Source organism: Ursus americanus, chromosome 17 (assembly GCF_024610735.1).
Source record: "Ursus americanus isolate L20-20 chromosome 17, mUrsAme1.1.p, whole genome shotgun sequence".
NCBI classification, from domain to species: domain Eukaryota; kingdom Metazoa; phylum Chordata; class Mammalia; order Carnivora; family Ursidae; genus Ursus; species Ursus americanus.
This window is the reverse complement of record NC_142143.1, coordinates 17,631,267-17,653,408: the sequence shown is the minus strand read 5'-3', so window position 1 is coordinate 17,653,408 and position 22,142 is coordinate 17,631,267. Positions and strand designations below refer to the sequence as shown.

Here is a 22,142-nt window from a genome sequence, read left to right as displayed (position 1 = left end):
TAAATTTTTGAACTTGAAGAACCAATTAAATGGTTCTACATGGTACTACGAAGTCATCGTTTCCAGAATTTTCCCCAGCATTCCAGCATCTGAACTTATACATTTGACCATTGTTTCATTTCAAAGTGTTGCATCTAACGTATTTGACACAAACAAATCCCGTGTTCTTCATCTGTTCCATTGCCCCTGTCAGTAGGCCACCCAGACACTGAATACACTCCTGCTTTCTTTCTGCCAATTTTTCCGGGGATCACCCTTTGCGCACAGAATAAATATTGAGCATCTACTGTCTGTCAGGCAGCATTCTAGGCTCTCGTCACCAAGCATAGCAGATGAGGCTGTAGCTCTCAGCATGGGACAATGAGGCCAAGAGGCTTTGAACCATAGCTATAGGGCTTCAAGTCCAAGAGCAAAAACTAAATGAAAGCCAAGGGAAAGAGAGCGCCAAAGAGAGTCCAAGACTCTCATCCACAGTGGCCATCCAAGCAAAGAGACCTAAGGTGGGCATAAGAACTGAGGGGTCAGGGACCTGGGTGGCTCAGTTAAACATCTGCCTTTGGCTCAAGTCATGATCCTGGGGTCCTGGGATTGAGCCCCACAAGGGGCTCTCTGCTCAGCGGGGAGCCTGCTTCTCCCTCTCCGTCTGCTGCTCCCCCTGCTTGTGTTCTCCTGCTCTCTCTCAAATAAATAAATAAAATCTAAAAAAAAGAAAAAAAAAACTGAGGGGTCAATCCAAGCAACAAAGGAATCTAAGAACTAGAAGCAGCTGCTTAGAGCAGACAGGCCGAGGGTGGTCTCGACAAAGAACTGAGAGATGGCCCCTGATTGGGGGGAGGGGCAGGGGGAGGAGTTGCAAATTCCACAAGGATTATTGGGTCCGGATTCCTGTCAAGGGCTCACGTTGGAATGGACAATGTCCATTCACTATGTTTAATACTCAATTCAACAATCTCATGTGCTCAGGAAAACTTCACTCATGAATCCTTCCTGCCACTGACCACATCCCTCATGTTCATTCACTTAGCACCAACATATAGTTTGAACGGACAAGAAAATAATTTTTCTTATTATAAAGCGAGGATGTGTGCATTACAGAAAAATTGAAAAATACGGAGAAGTACAAAGAAAAATAAAAACCACTCATCATTGCCTCAAAGATCATCTGCATTAACATATTGCTTTATGTTCCTCTGACTTTTGCATGTACCCACATTCATTTCTTTTAATAAAATTGGGATCATCCTATATAATGTTTATTTTTTTTAAGTTAATGGTCTTTTTATCGGAAGGAAAAAAAAAAAAAAGACTAGCATTTACAACGTGGAATGGCCGTGAACTGCAATTTCTCGAACAGCAGCGTTGACGGTTGTGCTGAGGTCCGCGGCCACAGACTACTCTGCTGGCTCCAAGTCATGCTTCGGAAAGTTTTAGAAACAGTCCGCAGATGCTCCCTTGATAAAGGTTTCTTTCTAAACATTCGTGTGAATGGTGACAGCCTGACACCCATTTTGCTCTAGTACAACGCGGACAATGCTAAACCAACACACACAGCATGCCACGAGGGCGCGTGTCATTGTCACCAGAGGTGGGGGCACACGGAAGTACGAGCAGGATGTCCTGCTAAGGGGAGGCTACACTTAGACAGTTTATCCTCCACCCATTTTTCTGCACAGCATCCTGAGGTAAACCAATTTTAAATGTTTTCAGTAAACCAGCTATGGCAATTTTTGCTAACAAATTGAACTAGAACCCATTTGAATGGGGTTAAAATTCGTTTTTTCATTTTGTGTTTTTAATAGAAATGCCTGACAGTGCTCCATCATCAAGCCGCATGCATGAAAAACTGGCCAGCCCAGTGCACTCGTCACTAGCGAATGGGACTGCAAGGAGTCCACTTAATGCTTCCTTATCTCAAGGTAGCACAAGTGTTTCTGTCGTAAAACTGATGCGTAGTGTAGTCTTCAGGGGACGGGAACACCAACACATACATGTAGATTTCGTGCACGTGAACGGAAGGTATTTTGACATTCAGTTTTGCTATACAGAAACAGAACGAGTAAATGAACTTTTTTTTTTTTTTTTTTTTGCAAGGGGTAAGTAAAAGATGCAATTTGATTCTTCTGGGGAGGGGGGAAAGGAGTTGAAAGTAGGTCTTCATTCTGTAGTCATCATCTGTACGAATTCTTCATAGCTGACTTGTCCAACTCCATCAGTTGCTGCTTCTCTGATCATTTCATCTCCTTCTTCATTTGTTTTTCTCCTAAGTTGGTCACGAGTGATGTAGCCTGCCGCATGGATGTAACCAGTGCCATCCTTGCCAAAGACTCGGAATGCCTCGCGAATTTCTTCTTCACTGTCTGTGCCTTTCATTTTTCTCGCCACCATAGTCAGAACTTCTGGGAAGTCAGTGGTGCCATTACCATCAGCATCCACCTCGCTGATCATATCCTGCAATGCGGCTCCTGTTGGGCTCTGACCCAGTGACCTCGTGACAGTTCCAAGTTCCTTTGTTGTGATGGTGCCATCACCATCTTTGTCAAACAGGGAGAAAGCCTCCGTGAATTCTGCAGTCTGTTCGTCAGTCAGCTGATCAGCCATGGTGCTAATCAAGGGAGGAAGCACAGAGGAAGTATGGGCGGGTGGGGGGCTGCAGGAGCACAGGGGCTGTGTGGGCAGGGGTGTCCCCTCAGCGTTGTGACCCCACCACCAACCTACTGAGTAAGGGCGCCCTGCCACCAGGCTCCCAGCACCACTCCGCGTTATGCTTAATACCTGCTTTTTCACTTCCATATTCAACAAATATTTATGTGTCAGCACTGTGCTAGATATCGAATATATACTGAACACAATATTCATGGTTCCTGCCCTCATGGAGCTTATAGCCTATAGAAAAATATATTGTATTACAAATATTTTTCCATATCTTTAAAAATTGAGAACACATGTACTTACCATTGGACTGTATTTTATTTTACAAATTAAATGTTATTTAGTGAGAATCTTTGGCAGAAATCTTTTTAAACATCCCTGATTATTTTCTTAAAGCAACTGTTAAATTGAGCAAGCCATAGGATATTAATATTTCTAAGACTTTGAATATATATTGCCAAATTGCTCCCCAGAAAGATTGTCCCAATATAAACTCTTACTGTAGCAGGTAAAAGTACCTATTTCTTCACACCTTTACCAACATTATTATTGTTTTTTATTTTTTATGTTATTTTATTTTTTTAGATTTTTTTTATTTTTAAGTAATTTCTACACCCAACGTGGGGCTCAAACTTCCAACCCTGAAAGCAAGAGTCACATGCTCTACCAAATGAACCAGCTAGATGCCCCCATTACTGTTTTTAAAATTCACTACAAAAAAAAGTCATTGCCCATCTGGTATCTGAAAAATAGTATCTTGTTTTAATTTCCATTTCTTTGGTTACTAGTGAAACAGAATATTATAATGTATTTATTAAAAACATCTAATGTGCCATCTACTGCAAGATGCACCCCCATTTCAGAAATGTTAGGTTTGGGGTGAGCCTACTTCTTAGAGCCAATGAAATCCAGCATTTATTCTTAAGTGAACTCATTCCTTCAACAACCACTTCCAAGGCACTTAGTACCTGCTGTGGGCCAGGCACTGTCCTGAGTGCAGAAGATAAAGGATGAGCCCAAACAGATCTGGGCCCCGCCAGCTAGGCTGTCAGAATGGTGGGGAAGATAGATTATCACAGAATCATACAAATGAATATAAATTCAAACTATGAAAAGAACCATGAAAGAGTTGGTGATATGAACTATGGAAGGTTTCTCCATAGAAATGACATTGAGCTCAGTTTAAAAAAGAGTAGAAGGTATGGAGGCAAAATGAGGGAGAGACAGTGTGGGAATTATGGGCAGAGGAAGAGCATGTGCAAAGGCTCTGGGCAAGAAAAAGCAAGGTGCTTAGAGGACTCAAAGTTGGGGACTGAAGAGCAGACAGAGTGAGGTGTTTGGTTCCAGATCAGGGTGGAGACAGAGGAAGGGGCCATTCAGCAGCCACACCATGCCTGGTGCTGCTGCAGGCACTGGGAATATAGCAATGAACATGAGAGGCAGAGTCCTTCTTTCATGGAGCTTACATTCCAGCAGGTGGGAGAGTCAGAGACAGAGCAGCAGGGAACAGAGATAGCCAGGAGAGGAGAGGAGAGGAGAGGAGAGGAGAGGAGAGGAGAGGAGAGGAGAGGAGAGGAGAGGAGGCGAGGGGAGGGGAGGGGAGGGGAGGGGAGGGGAGGGGAGGGGAGGGGAGGGGAGGCGAGGGGAAGGGAGGGGAGGGGAGAGAGGAGGGGAGGGGAGAGGGGAGGGGAGGGGGGAGGGGAGGGGGGAGGGGAGGGGAGGGGAGGGGAGGGGAGGGGAGGGGAGGAAGAAAGAGAGAAAGAAACTAGACAAAATCAGGTAGCTAGAATGTACTCGAAGGACAGAAAGAAAGCCAAAGCGGTTTCCATCTAGAGGACAAGAGGAAGAATCTTGTAAGATGATGCTACTTAGGCTTGTAAGGGTCAGATTATACAAAGGATGGTAAATTAAGCTGAAGAGTTCAGATTTTAGTATAAGGGCGACAGCAAGTCTCTGGAATCTTAATCTGGAAAGTGCTGTGATCTGGTTTACATTCTTAACAGCTCATTCTGGCTATTAAACAGACAATGGACTTTATTGGAACAAAAATGAAAGTAGGAAGACCAGTTAGGAGGCTGTGACGATGGGCCAGGTGAGAGGTGATGGTGGTGGGGCTCACTAGAGTGATGCCAGTGACAAGGTGAGGTTAAGATATTCCCTCTCACCACTCCTATTCAACTTAACACTGGGAGTCCTAGCTAGTGCAATAAGACAAGAAAAGGGAATAAAAGATATACATATTGGGAAGGAAGAAATAAAACTGTTTCTGTTAACAAATGATAGGCTTATCTATGTAAAAAATCCCAAAGAATCAACAAAAAAACTCCTAGAACTAATAAGCAATTATAACAAGGTTACAGGATACAAGGTCAATATACAAAAGCCAATTGCTTTCCTATACAGTGGCAATGAACAATCGGAATTGGAAATTTAAAACACAATACCATTTATAATAGCACCCCAGAAATGAGAAGCTTAGGTATGAATCTACCAGAATACACACTTGATCTATGTGCAGAAAACCATAAAACTCTGATGAAAGATATCAAAGAAGATCTAAGTAAACTGAGAGAGGTTCTGTGTTGGTGGACTGGAAAACTCAACATTGTTAAGATGCTTGACCTGTAGAGTCACTGCAATCCCAATAAAAATCTTCCGGAGATGTCCAACAGATCTTTGTCAAAGTAGCAAAGACAACTCAATGGAGAAAGTCTTATTAGATAAGTTGTTCCGGAACAACTGAACATTCATATGCAAAAAAATGAATCTAGACATTACACCTTTCACAAAACAGTCAAAATGGATCGTAGCCCTAAATATAAAATGAAATACTATAAAAGTTTTAGAGGGAAACAGAAAAACCTAAGTGATCTTGGTTTTGGTGATGATTTATTAAATACAACATAAAAAGCACAACCCACGAAAGAAAATACTAAGTTAGACGTTATTAAAATTAAAAACTTGTGGGGCGCCTGGGTGGCCCAGTCGTTAAGTGTCTGCCTTCGGCTCAGGGCGTGATCCCAGGGTTCTGGGATTGAGCCCCGCATCGGGCTCCCTGCTCCACTGGGAGCCTGCTTCTTCCTCTCCCACTCCCCCTGCTTGTGTTCCCTCTCCCCCCGCTTGTGTTCCCTCTCTCGCTGGCTGTCTCTCTGTCAAATAAATAAATAAAATATTTAAAAAAAAATTTTTTAATTGTGCTCTATGAAAGATACCATTAAGAGAATGGAAAGACAAGCCACAGATTGGGAGAAAATATTTGTAAAATATACATCTGATAAAGGACTTCTATCCAAAATGTACAAAGAACTCTAAAAATTCAACAATGCGATATGTAAAGATATTCAATATTATTTGTCATTAGGGAATTGCAAATTAACACAAGAAGATACCACTGCAATCTATTAGAATGGCTAATATAAAAAAAAAAAAACTAGCAATACCAAATGCCAGTGAAGACAGAGAACAACAGAAACTTTCATGCATTGTTGGCGGGAATGCAAAATGGTACGGTCCCGTTGGAAGGCAGCTTGGCAGTTTCTTAACAAAGTTAAATAAACATGGTCTTTCCACACATTCCGGCAATCATGCTTCTAGGTATTTACCCAGCTGATTTTAAAACTTGTGTGCAAATGTTTACAGCAGCTTTACTCATAATCATCAAAAGCTGGAAGTAACCAAAATGTCCTTCAGTAAACAAGGAGATACACTGTGGCATATTCATACACTGGAATATTCTTCAGCAATAAAGAGAAATGAAATATCAAGCTATAAAAAGATATGGAGGCAGCTTAAATTCGTATTACTGATCTTCGCAACCGCATGCAGCAGCTCTGACAGCTTGGAGAAGGGCAGTGGTGGTGGAGGTGGACAAGTGGACAAGTTTGGGAAAAATTTAGGAAGTAAAAAACATCAGGACTCAGTGATGAAATGTATTTGGGGAGGGGGTATAGGACAGAAAAGTGTCAAGGGTTACTCCAATGAGGTAAATTGAGAGATGGTTCCTGGAAGAGAACCTGATTTGGGGGGTATGCTTGTGAGTTCAGTTTTAGAGGCGCTGGGTCTCAGGAGCTTTGGAGACATCATCCAAGTGGACAGTTAAGTTGGCAGTTGATATATGGATCTTTGGCTTGGAGGATAAATGCAGTTAGAGACATAAAGTGGGAATCGTGTGCACATGGACAATCACTGAAGCCACGAACAGAGGTAATGTGCTTAGGGTGAAATTAGGCATGAGAAGAAAAGAACCTTAAGAAACTCACTTAGAAGTCAGGTAGAAGAAGGGGAACTAACAAAAGAGACAGAAAGGGGGGCACCTGCATGACTCAGTCAGTTAAGCATCTGTCTTTGGCTCAGGTCAGGATTTCAGGGTCCTGGGATCGAGCCCAGTGCCAGGAGCCTGCTTCTCCCTCTCCCTCTGCTTCTCCTCCCTGCCCCCTCCCCCGAGCTTGTGCTCTCTCTCTCTTTTGCTCACTCTCTCTCTCTCAAATAAGTAAAATCTTTCTTAAAAAGAGAGAGACAGAAAGAGAGGAGCCAGATAGATGGAAGATGAAACGGGAATGTGTGTCGGCAGAGTCAAGAGACCAAAATGTTCGGAAGAGAAGGGCACCATCAAAAATATCCATGGATGCTAAGAAGGGAAGTCAGACAAGAACTGAAGATGTTCTTTGGATGGCCTGCTCGTGATCTTGCCTATTTTTATTGATGTGCTCATTATTTTATTTAAGAGCAGTTTACTTACTAAAAATATCAATTCTTGGCCAGCCATGTATGTTACAAATATTTTTCCCAGTTATCACTAGTCTTATAACTATGTTTCTAATTTTCTGAGCCGTGTTATGTTTTTACATGTAGTAATCTCACATGTTTAGACAGATTTATCAGTTATTTTCTTTGTGATTTATTCTTTTGCTTTCTTGCTTAGACTCATCGACATTTTCTTATAGTTTTTTAATATAAAATCTCATTTCTTTACATTTAACTCTAATCATTCTGGAATTTATTTTGGTGTAATGGTTCAGGTAACTTAACTTTACCGAACAGTGATCCGTTATCACAGCACTATTTATTCCACGATCCTCCTTATCTGAAAAGCTTCTATCACTTATTTATTTATTTATTTGTTTATTTATGCGGGGGAGTGAGCATGAGCCAGGGGAGGGGCAGAGGGAGAAATGGGCTCCCCATCAAGCAGGGACTCAATCCCAGGACCCCGGGGATCATGACCTGGGCCGAAAGTAGACGCTTAACCAACTGAGCCCCTCAGGTGCCCCTAATTTTTTATCTTTATACCTGAGTCTGTACCTGAGCTTTCTACTTCGCTCCACTGAGCTATTTTTGCTCCCAGTAGTATTTTTTAAATTATTATAGCTTCATAACATGTTCAAATAAGTTGATATTCAAATTGCTCTCATTGTTTTAAACTCTTACTCTCAAATTTTCTCCAAGAACTTTAAAATCATTTTGAAAATTTAGAAATGTTTTAATCCCACTGAGATTTCAATTAGAATTGTTTTATATATATAAGTCAATTGTGGAAGAACTGATAGGTTTATAACCTTGAATTGTCCCATCCAGGAATATGGTATGTCTCCCTATATAGTAAAATTTTATTTTCTATAATTCTGAAACTGTTTTATGAAATAAAGAGCCTACACATTTCTTGTTACATTTATTCTTAGATATGTCATATTTTCTGTAGCCATTGAAAATTGCATTTTTCGTTCTTTTAATTTTTCTGTAGAGCTATTTTTAAAATTGTTTTTAATAGGGGCACCTGGGTGGCTCAGTCAGTTAAGCATCTGCCTTTGGCTCAGATCATGATCCTGGGATCCTGGGATCGAGCCCTGAGTTGGGCTCCCTGCTCAGCAGGGAGACTGCTTCTCCCTCTCCCTCTGTTGCTCCCCCTGCTTGTTCTCTCTCTCTTCCTCTCTCTCCAAATAAATAAAATCTTTTTTTAAAACTTTAAAAATAAAATTGTTTTTATTAAACCATTTTGTTCCATTTATCTAAAATATTTAGAAGCTTTCAAAGGTATCAAGGGCAAAACATCATATGTTAGTCATGAAAAGCTGACATCATCCCATTTACTACAGCCTTCAGACAAGATCCTGTACTGTAATGCGTTTACCCTTTGCTCTAGTTAGAAAGGCTGCCCCTTGAAAGCAAAATGATTCTCCCCAACCTACCACATCTGCCACCTGGAGGGTAGCCAGCCATCTGTCAAGATGGAGCCATGCTGGGACCCATCCTTCTGCCACATCTGTTTTTAGTCTGTTTCTTCTGGTGTTTGACTTTGTCTAAAATGCAACTGCAGCCAGCAATGGATTTTCTCCACTTTGATGTGACCCAGGACTACCACCCAAACCAAGCTTATCATGTCACAGATAATCTATAAAAATTGACCCGACCGTCAAAGTTGTCCTGTAGGCTCAAAGACCTCCCTACTGGCCATCAGTCGGGGATGTAACTTGCCTAGATGCATCCCACCAGGAGGGGCAGAACCCAGGGGCAAGTGGGCAGGAAGCACCTGCGGAGAAGCGATTTCCAGACTCAGAACCCTGCATCTTTTCCACCAATCTAACAAGTTAGGGCGCTGGTTCTCGTCACAGCCACGAGGGGGAGCCAAACCACAGAGTCCGGCGGCAGGCGCCCTAAGCCGGGCGGGGCGTGCGTTCGGTCCTGAGCTGGAACCACAGCCTCCCGGAGCAGGAGGAGACATCACACACTCCTCCACTCCCCCGTCCGGCTGATGAGCCTGCCCACTCTCCCCTGTATCTATACTGGATTTGCTCAGTTCTTCGGGTTCGTCACTCTCCCTCTGGACTCAGGGTCCTCAAACATGCTGTCCCCTCGGCCCTTTGTCCCACGAGCTCTCATCTTCCAAGTCTCAAATCAGGTGTCACTTATTCAAGGCGGCTTCCGCTGTTCCGAAGACGAGGCCACTCCTCCTGCTCCAGGTTCCGTGCCACCACGGTGTCCCGCTCCTTCAGGCTGAACTTCTCGGTAGTGTCTGTTTTACACTCCCCGGAAAGCTCCACCAAGGCAGGAACCCCGTCTGTCCTGCGGGCTGCGGCACCCCTGGCATCTAGCACCAGGCTCACTGCAACCCAGGCACTCAGCAAACACGGCTGGATTGATTCAGAGCCTTAGCCCGTAATCACGGCCAGCCCACCTGCCCAGACCTCTTTATTAGAGGGGAGGGCGGGGCTGAATTGGCAAGCAACCCCTCAGACTGCCGACGATAAAACAGGACTTCTCAAAAACCCCTTTGAAAGAACATTCCAGTTTAAGGGCCTTGCCTCCAGCAGCACCCTAGGAGGACCGATTGTCTCAGGGCTGTGTGTGGCTACCAACCACAGCAGGAAAAACAATGTTGGGGGGGGGGCAGCCAACCAGACCACTGGAATGCTCCCTGGGACTATTATACAGGATTCCTGCTATAATTACTTTTTTTTTTTTAAGATTTTATTTATTTATGTGACAGAGAGACAGCCAGCGAGAGAGGGAACACAGCAGGGGAGTGGGAGAGGAAGAAGCAGGCTCCCAGCAGAGGAGCCCGATGTGGGACTCGATCCCACAACGCCGAGATCACACCCTGAGCCGAAGGCAGACGCTCAACGATTGCGCTACCCAGGCGCCCCTCCTGCTATAATTAAACCCGTTCCAATGAATCTTCTATTGCTTTGGTGACAAGTCATTGGTCTTGTGACTTCTACATTCAGCAATCCAAAAGGGGAGAAAGTGAACTTACACAGTCCCGGGGGAACTTCAGGAAGCCCCTCAAATGGCCATGGGCTGACTCTGCCAGCCAAGGTAGAGATAAGACGAAGGCGGACAGCAGCAACGTACAGGGTGACTTGATCACAGCTTTGCTTTATGAAGACTGAGAAGACAGAGGGCATGAGGGCCCGGAGGCCAGGACAGACAGGATGTGAGGGGCTGGCTGGAAGTAAAATCTGCAGGATTGGGCTGGGATGGGACATGAGGGGTGAGGAGGACGGAAGGTGTCGAAGGCACTGATGGGGGCCAGGACTCCCTGCTAAGGAGCCCCCAGCACCCAGAGTGAGCAGACACTAACCAGCAGATGATCATACGAACGGCATGTTTGCAGAATCACCAGAGAGCCCTACTGATGTCTCCAGCCTAATTCAAAGGGACACATTCTGAACTAAGCTCCTTTACATCCAGAAAATCCTCACACACTGAAATGTTAGGTGATTTCCTCCCACTGTCAACCCCCAGCCCCCAGCCCTTTCCATCACCGTAACAACCACGTTGTGACAAGCAGCATGGCATCATCAGGAAGGACTCTCACCCCCACCGCAGAGAGCTCATCTTCTGTGGGTTAGCTGCCAGCTTCCTATGACACATAGTGCTCCCCCCGCACCATCTCCCGCCCCCCACCTCCTTCCCACGCCCTACATCCCGAAGCACCGATGCAATTCCAGATGCATCCTGGCTTTATTCAACACACCAGAATCCTCAGAGTATCGCTTGGGTCCTTCCACATGGAGGATTAGTGGATTGGAGAAATTCCAAAATTACATAATTCATATGTGGTAGTAAGAATACACATGCCTCGGGGGCTCAGTCAGTGAAGCATCTGACTCTTGATTTTGGCTCAGGTCACAATCTCAGGGTCAAGAGACCGAGCCCGGCATCAGGCCCCATGTTCAGCATGAAGTCTGCTTGAGATTCTCTCTCCTTCACCCTCTGTCCCTCCCTCTACTCGTGCATGTGCTCGCTCGCTCTCTCTAAGTAAATAAATAAATAAAATATCTTAAAAAAAAAAATACAGGTAAAGGCTATGTGGTTAAGGACCAAAAGGGACGCAGGAACGACATAGCCCAAATCCATCCCTAACTCTCTGGGACATCCTGGGCAACTTACTGCACCTCTCTGAGACTCAGTTTCCTTAGTTTCAACCAAAGTATTAGTCGTATAACAGAGATTTTATTAGAATTAAACAAAATATATATCACGTATTTAACTTAGAGCCTGGCACACGGCAAACGCTCAGAACCTGTTCTTATGATCACTAGATGGTAAAACCACGGGAGCGAGGATTCAGTTTTGAACTAGTTTTGAAGGAGTTGGCCTCGTTCACCGATACGTCAGCAGCGCCCAGTGAGTCCATGGCCCGGGGAAGGTGCACCGTTACTATTTGTTGAAAGACTGAATGAACATTATTACAGTTTAAGAAGCCAGGAAATATAGGGAGAGAGACAGGCAAGGCGGCCTACTATGGAGAACAAAGGGAAGAAATTTGACCAGAGTGCTGTCCGAATCCAGGCCATTAGGCAGCACGTCCAAGGACAGCTGTCCCAACTTGGACTGGGCCATGCTTGACAGTAACTGCGTGTTTCCAGGACTGAGTGAGGGGTCCCGGGGGGGAGTGAGGGGCACCGTGAGCAGACAGAGCACAGAAAGAGGCACAAGTGCGGAGGGAACACGTGAAATGATTCGGGGTTTGCATCTGTTTCATTTGAACTGTCAGCTGGTCGTTCGGGAAAGCTGTCGATGGGGCAGCAATACTGCCCATAGCCCTCGGGAGTTGGGGCACACATGCAGATGCTCCGAAAGGAGGTCAAGGCTGGAACCGCAGATGAAGGAAGAAGATGCTCGGAGTGAGGTTGAGGCCATGAGAAAACAGAGGAAGAATGAGAAGGACAGAGCCTCGGAAACCAGCCACAGCAAGAGAGAAAGAGGAGCCATCTCAAAGCGAACGCTTTTTCTCCATTTCCTAGCTTCAGAAATTGTTGGCTTACTTTGTGGGTAGGAGTACTCAGAGAGGTCTGCTGGAAGGACCAGAACTATGTGGGGAAACAGGAGAACAGTAACTCTTGGCCACATGACATCCCAGCAAAATGGACTACTGAACCATAGCGACTCACTGTACCTGAGAGTGTATGTCTCTTCCTCACTTTATGGCACTTCTCGGCTTTAATCCTGGCCACCGTGAATAAATAGGCCCCAGCAGCATCATAGCCGACTTCTGATAACACGTTCCAGTAGTGGATGAGGTGCAGCTTTGTCCAGAAGCTTGGGTTTTGGATCTTTGATATAAAGTCTGTGATACTTGCAACACAATGTATTAATGTAAGTCATGTTAGTATTTCGTATCTGGAAGGAAGCTATTCTTCTATTTGCCCCATTCCACCAGCCTATTTCCATCAGACTTTGGTAGGTCACCAGATAAATGTGAGCTTGTCCCTCTTAAGCAGTCAAAGCCATTGCCACTCATCTGTCCAGGAGGCTGCCTCCTCCAGGCAGTCTTCCCAAATCTACCAGGCAGAGCGAGCCCCTCCCTCTCCCAAGCTTGCCGGCTCTGTGTCTTTGCTGTGGTGAAGCACTGACCCCATGTGTAGCTCTTCTCTGGCTCCACATGTCCCCTGCTAGATAGAGCTACATCTCATTCATGCCCGCACTCCCAGGCCCTACGAGAGCTGGGATTCAGAGTGAGTCAATGATACATGTTTGCCAAAGGGTGCATAAGAGGACAAGAAGGAAGGCGGGGGGACACAGAGGAGTAGAGAGGACGGAAAAGAATGAAAGGAAAGGGAGGAAATTCGGAGGGTCTAGCAGGAGAATATGGCCAGTCCTTTATCCTAGCCCATCCACAAGTCCTCCTGGTCTCCGGAATCCTCTTAACTTTGAGAGGAATCCCTGTGGAGTCAAGAAGGGAAGGGAAGGGAATACTCTAAGAACCAGATGATCAAATGGAGCAAGGCTGGGAATCCGTCAGCCACAGAAGGGGATGCCAAGTGAGGGGCCCATCCTTAGGAATGAACAGGTGGTTGACCGAGTAAGTGAATGAACGTGGCCTGCTTAAGGGAAACGTGGGTGTGGGTGTGTCAGCACAGTGCTTAGCAAAGGAAGAAGGAAATCTGCTCGAACCCCGCATAGAAAGGACGAGCCTTACCTGGGGCTTGAGAGGAAGCTGCACAGGTCGCCCCAGGAGCCGCTCATTTTCATGTGCCAGGGCAGCTCCTCGTACACCCTCCAGAAAGCCGTCTGCCGCTGGAAGTATCGGACCAAGACTCGGTGGAAATATGCTTTCCTGTGATTTGTTGGGTTCTGAAAGGTATATGGACTGCTTTCTCTGACAGGAGTGAGCACACCTATTGAAAAATCGATTGCAGTAGAATGCATCCGACTTTGTAGCACATGAAAACATTACAGCAGATAACAGCTCTGTGGCCATAATCAGATACAATAAACAGGCAGCTTGGAAAAAAACCCTGAAATGTTAAAAATGTATCTTCTTATAAATCCGTCCGGATTTACCAAAGAATTAGTTACAGTTACGATCAGTGACCCAGATTTTGAAAAGCTAGGGAGCACGCTCATTTTTCATGCTGTCTTCCCCTCCCCCCAAGAAATATGTGTCACCTACTTTTTTCTATTTTAAATATACATCATGGTTGCCAACTAAATAAGCACTTTCAAATATGTGACGACATGCATTTTGGAGAAGTTAGTCTGCACCTGGGTCTCAAATAGGCCCAGGGGAAGCTGAGCCAACTAATGACAAATTGGAGGCCACAGCCAAGATTACTATAGTTCCACCACCAGAGAGGTGATTCCAACACATCATACTACCCAGAAATGAGCTCCTTGAAAACAAAAGGGTTTTGTTGCATTAAAAGCTAAGAGATACCTATCCTTGAAAGGTAAAATAGAAGTATTTTAAATTTTCTGCTTGACGCTTTTTCTCACAAGATCAATCACTCTGCTGGATGGCCCCCCAAGGCCAGCTCTCCACAAGAGCCACAATAGAAGGGGAGCCCATTGTTCAAATAACCATTCTGCATTTCCATTGACATGATTTCCAGGTTACGCGTTTGGAGAGACTTCATGCCAGCTGGTGGCATGTGCAGTGCTTCAGAAACCCATGGGAAGACCCGCTGGGCATGGCAAGGGCACTTTTGTGAGCTGCAAATACAGAAGGGGATTAGGGAATGAGAGAGAAAGGGAACTGGGGCAAACACTACCCTGCATCCAAGATTTAGAGTATTAATCACAATGCTTAAAGTGCATAAAACACTGTCATAGAAAACGGACTTCATCTTTTTTCAAAATAACCTTGTGACATATGAAAGGATATGAAAATCTGTGATTTTCACATGTAATTTTACATGTCAGCTTACTGGACTAAGGGATGCCCAGAGACCTGGTTGCGTATTATTTTAGGGTGTGTCTGTGAGGGTGTTTCTGGAAGAGATTCGCATTTGAAACAGGTAGACTGAGTAAAGATCGTCCTCACCAATGCAGATGGACATCATCCAATCTGCTGAGGGCCAGGACAGAAAAAAGGCAGAGGAAGGCGAATTTTCTCTCTGCTGGAGCTGGAATCTCTGACTTCTTAGAGATTCTGGTTCTCAGACCTTTAGAATCAGACTAGAATTTACAGCACGGGCTCCCCTGGTTCTCGGGCCTTGGACTTGGACTGGAATTCTACCAACAGCTTCCCTGGGCCTCCAGCTTATAGACAGTAAGATCCTGGGGCTTCCCAATCTCCATAATCATGTAAGCCAAACCCTCACAATCTTTTTATAGAGATATACATATAGAGAGATACATAGAAATATATAGAGATAGAGATCAAATCCTATTGGTCCTGTTTCTCTGGAGAACCCTGGCTAATACAATCCCCATATGACAAACAAAGCTACTTAAAATCAGAGGGACCACGGGGCTGGCCAGAGCCCTGATTGAAGAAGCAGGATTCAAACCTTCTGACTCAATTCCAGTGCTCCTCCAATTGCAGGAGTTGTAAGGAATGGCCTGACTGCAGCATCATCTGTACATATGAAGTTCAGCACAATTCTCACAGACAGACTTATTGGTTGACATTTCTATAGTGTCTTTCTCTCTCATGACAGGTTAGATGATGCTGTGTGGACAAACGACCCCAAAATCTCAGTGGCTTAAAACAGCAAAGGTTTATCATGCCATCACAGGGTGGCTGGACCTCCAAATTCAGGTCTGCTCACTCTGGGACTGAGAGACCAGCCGCCATCTTGAACATTGCCAGGAGCCACGTACAACCATTGGACAGAACTGGTCACAAGGTGCCACCCAATAAAGGGAACAGGAAGTGCTTCTCATGGTGGGTGGAGGGGTTGGAAATATTGGCAATTGGCCAATATGGACATGGACACCACACTGGTTATCATTGTGCCAGATGCACAGATATAAAGTACTTTACATTAAGCATACTTAGCATTTTTAATACCCTTGAGGTATTATCCCCATTTTGGAGGTGAGAAACTGAATCTTAGAAAGTTAAGCACCTTTCACAAGATCATGCCAGTTCTGTCAGATTCCAAAGTCCTTGCTCTTAACAAGAAATTGTTTATAAAAGAAGCCATGGTGGTTGCCCACAGGAAAGAAGATAGACTCTTTGCCAAACAACATACTGGCCTGGGAGTGAGGTAATGAGTGAGTGAAATGAGGCTGCTTCCCTACCATGACCACAGTGTCACCTGTGGGTAGCTCATACCTCCTATCCTGTGCTCAGCCCTCCAGATCCTGATTCCACTGCAGGCAAACACTAGACACCGACATTCAGTATCGGATCTCAAAACAATGGATATGGAGGCTTCTAGAAACAGCAGGGCCAAAAAAACCAACTGCCAAGAACAGCTGTGCATTCATTCAGCAAACATCTATTGAACGTAACTGGAGTAGGGCCCAGGGAATTCAGACCTGCTTGAAAGTGTCTGATGAAATGGAAGAATCCTTAGGCCAACAGAATTCAAGACCACTAGTTGATTTGCATGGGTTATTTTGGGAAAGATGGTAGATAAAAGGCCACAGAGGAGACGATGAGTCAAATAAAGGGAGAATTCATAATGGCTAATATTTCTTAAGAATTTACTACGGGCCAGGCCTGCTCTCAGTACTTGTAATTACATGAATTAGTCATTGAATGCTTACTAGTAATAATGCTCTGAGGTTGGTTCACTTATTATTTTACGAAAGAGGGACCTGGGTACAGAGTGGTGAAATGATGTAGCCAAGATCTTCAGCTAGGAAGTGGGAAAGCCAAGGCTCACCCCCAATTTAGCATCAGGACCCCATTTTTACTGGTTATGCTATGCTGACTCCTTCTGCTCCACAATTGCTGCAAAATGAGCTTCACAGCCTGGGTTTTTGGAGCATTGATACGGTGAAGCATTCTAAGAAGAAAAGGAAGGGGCTCTTTCCAGGAAGGGCTCCCTGAGATCCTGAGGAAGGATGGAGTTTGGGGGTGGAAACTCGCATGGCTCAGGTCTCCTAGAAAACACCTATTCCCCCTTTGGACACCAGCACCATCGTGACACCTCAAGGTCTGGCTGCCATGGGACAAATGTACAGGGACCTCAGCATGAGGCCTTGTTTTTCTCATGGTGAGCCTCGCAGGGGCAGTTGGGAGGTACCCACATCAGTACGCACAAACCAGAAGAGCCTCTCTGGGGGTGACTCCAGCCAACAGATGGGTGAGCCCACAGGACACTGCTCAGAGACTCCCACAGATACACAGAGCAGGCGAGGACTTTCTAGGAGGCCGGTGGGAAGCAGATTGACATGACCTAGCCTAGTCGGAGGATGTTCTGTGTACACAAGAAATAAAGGAAATAATGTATAAGAAGTGGCTGGCCCATCAGGGAAATTCAAATCAAAACCACAGTGAGATACCACCTTACGCCAGCTAGAATGGCAAAAATTGACAAGGCAGGAAACAACAAATGTTGGAGAGGACATGGAGAAAGGGGATCCCTCTTACACTGTTGGTGGGAATGCAAGTTGGTACAGCCACTTTGGAAAACAGTATGGAGGTCCCTTAAAAAGTTAAAAATTAAGCTACCCTGTGATCCAGCAATTGCACTACTGGGTGTTTACCCCAAAGATACAGACGTAGTGAAGAGAAGGGCCATATGCACCCCAATGTTCATAGCAGCATTGTCCACAATAGCTAAATTGTGGAAGGAGCCGAGATGCCCTTCAACAGATGACTGGATTAAGAAGATGTGGTCCATATATACAATGGAATATTATTCAGCCTTCAGAAAGAACGATTACACAATATTTGCAGCAACATGGACAGGACTGGAGGAGATTATGCTAAGTGAAATAAGTCAAGCAGAGAAAGACAATTATCATACGGTTTCATTCATTAATGGAACATAAGAAATCGCAGGGAGATCGGTAGGAGGAGGAAGGGAAGAATGAAGAGGGGGTAAACAGAAGGGGGAATGAACCATGAGAGTCTGTGGACTCTGGGAAACAAACTGAGGGCTTCAGAGGGGAGGGGGGGTGGGGGATTGGGCTAGGCCGGTGATGGGTATTAAGGAGGGCACATATTGCATGGTGCACTGGGTATTATATGCAAATAATGAATCACAGAACATTGCATCAAAAACTGGGGATGTACTGTATGGTGACTAATATAACAAAATAAAAATTATAAAAAAAAAAGAAGAAGAAGTGGCTGGCCCAGTGACAGCACTAAATAAAAAGTGACCGTGATGGCCAGGGGTGACAAGTTATGATAATGATTTAGAAGCACTAGAAGCGCATCTCCCAGCTTTTCGGCTCTCCTCCCTAATTGCCCTTTTCCTTTTCAGCCCCACTAATATGCATACACGCACACACGCACACATGGGCACCCACACACAAAGTACGCAAGACCAAAGAATCCTCAGCTTTCATAGCAGAAGGGGAGAGCGGCTGCTCTATCACAGGCCAGGGATCAAAGCATGCCTCTAGACTAGCCCATGTTTGATAGGAGTAACTTAAGTTACAAATTGAATACAATACTAAACAGAGTATTAATCTCAAAGGAAAGGAGCAGGCATGCACATGCATGTGACTAAGAGACTAGTTTGCCCCCAAATGATGGATACGACATTTGGACAAAATATGTCAAAAGACAGCCCTTTACCAAAAATATCATTGCAGACTTGAGTCCAATAGGCCTACCTTTGGGATCTTTTTTCTCCTTGCAGTATGTGCTTGCTTCCCATGCTCAGGCCACATGGAAGTGAATTATTGCGATTACAATTCCCCGTGCCTCCAGGAAAGATGCATTCACATCTTGACTCTACAGCGTGAAAAGTTGGTTGTGTTTTGTTTTTTTTTCTGACAGTAGTGAGCATTGCCAGCAGTGCTTTATTTTGGGGCTCACAGTGCAGAGAAGGGGTACAGCCTATACCCAGAATTTTAACAGCCACACCATGGCCCTTTCGTTCCTGCACCTCCAAGAGTATTACTGTTATTTGGGAAAATGAAGAGACTGAGTGCATCGCAAACCATCAGAGGCCAAGAGAACAGAAGAGCTGACATCACCCCGAGGAACATCTTCATTCCCCGCCCTGCTCTCTTTGCCACATTATGTAACTTCAGAGGTGGTGGGAATGATGACAATGTAGGAGGGAAACAGTGGAAAAGATTTATCTTTTTAAAAAGGAAAGTGAAAGAGGACATAGTAAACTTAAAAGGGAATTTGCGCAGAGCTGAGAATCTCTGCAGAGGCTGTGATTTAAAGGTATTTTTAAGTCCTCACACCTGAAGTTCTCTGTATGAATAGAGCGCTCTGCCTCTAGGTCAAGTGTCTGTGATTGCCATCGTGTCTCAGATTCAGATCTGCTATCCTTTCAGAAGGAGACAGAATTAGATTTGAGAATTAGGGCAGAGACTGCTAATGCCTACCCAATAACCATGTCCCTCATCTTTGTTACTGACAGACGCCCACCATAGTTTAGGGTAGCAACGCATCTGTTGAAACTTCCATTCGCCAACTTCCCTTGTATCTGGAGACATAGTGGAAATGTTGGTGGAAACCTGGGAAAGCTCCTTAAAAGGAAATGCAAGCCCTTCTTCTTCTCTTCATCCTTCCTGTTGCCCAAAGTGTAATGGCTGGAGCTCCAACAGCCATGTTGCTTCCAGCAGTCATGAACATGAGGTGACCTTGAGCAGGCAAGCTAGCGTGTGGATTAGGGACACGGAAGGAATGGGGTCCCAGATGACTATGTGGAGCCAATAGGGCAGCCTACCTCCAGAAAGTTCTCATGCGAGAGAATAAACCCTGGGATGGAAGCCATTGATGTCAGGTCTCTGTTACTCACAACTAGGTACAAGTATTACTTCATATCACCATGTGTATATGTGTTTATAGATTCACTTCTACTTGAGAAGTGCCAGCTACAAGCTTTCCCTTGTATGCAAACTTCCCTTTTCTTAACTAGCAGGTACTCACATAGATGCAAGCCTTACCAAGAAGCTTGTGCTCCACAGCACTCCGCAGAGACTGGTGCCTGAAGTACAGGAGGCCATTGGGCTTCTCCTGGACCCACTGTCTGGTGGCGTTGCGGAAGGCCGCCCAGTGCAACATGGTCACTTTGTAATGATCCCTGTAGCCCAGCATGTCCAGAATCTGGAATATCTCACCCTCAGTCAGCCCGCAATGTGAGATGCTCAGTAAGCACAGGGCATCGGCCACCCAGCCATCCAGCGCTGTGGGGAAACATAATGACAACGATGACAAAAAGAAGAGTTCTCATCTGCCAGGCATCATTCTAAATGTTTTATATGACTAACAACTTGTTTCTTTTAATCATCCTATTAAACTCCTACCTAACTCCCCCTATCTTACAAATAAAACGAATAAAGCACGGAGAGGTTAAATAACTTGCCCAGATCACACAGAAATAAGTGCAGAACGGGGATTTGAGCCCAGACAACCTGGCTTCAGAGCCCAGACTTTCAGGCATTAAGTTATCATCTACATTGTCCCAACTAATACATCCATGTGAGCTATGGTTCCGAACTGGCAAGCTGGCCAATTACTATACTACTGAGCAGTCTTTACTGAGATTCGCAAACATCAAATTTGCATTTACGGGTATGAATGGTTTTTCCATATGGTTGCTAACTTGCCACACACTCACAGACACCACTTGAGGCGGCAATACACATTACTCACCTGACCCTTAGATTTTTTCAGCCAGAGTTGGATTTCCCACTGGCTTTATGGTTAACCAACTCAAAAGAGACCCTTAAGACTACTGAGAGAAATGACAGGGTCTGTCCTTCTAAATGGACTTCCTATGCTGGGATTGGGGATGAACCCCAAACACCTACAATCTTTAAGCAGCGGCAGCCGCTCAGCCCCAGCTGTGCAAGCTTCCCCTGAGGTTGGCCCGCGTTTGACCAAGTTCTTCTTGGACCTGTGGCTGAGTGCCCTGGACTTGAGGAGGGGTCAGTGGGCAGTGCTAGGAGGAGGAAGGTCAGCCAGGGAAAGGAGCAGTCCCTCAGGAGAAGAGGGCCTGGGCTTTCCTGCACAATGCTGGACAAGCAGGGATAGCCATGGGCACAGCCATGGGTCACTTTGCCTGCATGACCCTTCTCAGGACACAGAGACCTTTTTTCCACCTCCTTGCACGTGGGGGGGGGGGAATACACTAAATTTGAAATTAATTTTATTTGCAAAAATGCAAACTCAAGAGCAAAAAATGGGACAGGACAATATGTTGTCATGCCAACCCATGTGTCTCTCAGTCCAAGCATTTTCTGCTTCTTTCCCCACCCCCACGTCCCCATCCCTGCTCCATTCTAAATTCATCATCCTTCAGAGAAGGTTATTGTAGCAGAGACTCAAGTTTCAAAGGAGACTTTTGAAGCTCATAGCAGAGATAACGGCTTTGAGAACAAACTTTTCTTCTCAAAAGACTGACTATTGAATATCAAAAGACAAACTCCTGACCAACTCATGGAATAAATTTTGTAACCACAAACAACAGACTCAGACAGTTACAGGATGAGCTAAGGAAGACTGAACCGAGAAAGGTGGAGGAGACAGTGAGGAAAGAGAGCAATGGAGTTGCTCAGGGGGGTTTCTGTGAAGGGGCCTGTACCCTCCCCTGAACCCAGGCTGTGGGCAGGGAGAGAGGACCCACCAGATGGACGCACGTGGGGACCCAACAGTACAGACAGCCTGTACTCTGCTTCCCATCGGGAGCCTGGAAGTCAGCAGCTCTGCAGATCTCCCGATGCCCTCAGAACTAGACAGCAGAAATTGCTATGGGGAGACCTACAGAGCCAGGAGCTCTGAGGGAGCAGTGAGCAACCAGCGTTCTCTGTCAGGAATGTTGAGTACCCACAAGACTATAGGCTCCAGAAGGATGCAGACGTTAGTAGAGGAGAGGGGCCTTCTTCACGTTAAGATGAGGGAAAGTGGGGGATGATGGCAGCATAGAGTGAATAACCCAAGAACAGAGGGGAACACAGGCATCCTAGAGGATTCCAACGCTGGAGGAACATCAGTATCTGTGGACCATCTGGGGCCATGACCACCTCAGTGGAAGACAGCAGGGACAGATGACAACCAAGGACACCCAGCACCAAGGCCCTCGGATTTAAGCTCAACCCAAAAGAGACACAGGAAGGACACAAATCCTTGAGTTGACTGAAAAACACCCTGAATTGTCTGAAAACAAGCTAAATTGATG

General features: G+C 45.3%; 1 protein-coding gene and 1 pseudogene across 3 annotated transcripts in view; both read right to left on the bottom strand.

Annotated features, from left to right (window-relative positions):
• Positions 1–1,288: 1,288 nt before the first annotated feature.
• LOC148108635 (calmodulin pseudogene) lies at positions 1,289–12,613 on the bottom strand (annotated as a pseudogene). Its single transcript, XR_015727112.1, has 2 exons — positions 12,548–12,613; positions 1,289–2,602 (listed from the first exon to the last, which is right to left on the bottom strand). The product of XR_015727112.1 is annotated as a calmodulin pseudogene (transcript).
• LOC123780491 (putative tetratricopeptide repeat protein 41) overlaps positions 11,067–22,142 on the bottom strand; it is a 39,291-nt gene continuing 28,215 nt past the window's right edge. Inside the window, exons 3-5 of one of the 2 annotated variants that reach the window (XM_087868807.1) lie at positions 19,909–20,148; positions 13,571–13,769; positions 11,067–12,726 (exon numbers count right to left, since the gene is read on the bottom strand). In XM_087868807.1, coding sequence (XP_087724933.1) covers positions 12,462–12,726; positions 13,571–13,769; positions 19,909–20,148 — 704 coding nt within the window. In that variant the 3' untranslated portion in view covers positions 11,067–12,461. Of the gene's footprint in view, positions 12,727–13,566; positions 13,770–19,908; positions 20,149–22,142 lie in introns of those variants that run through there. The other variant, XM_087868808.1, reaches the window with a different exon arrangement.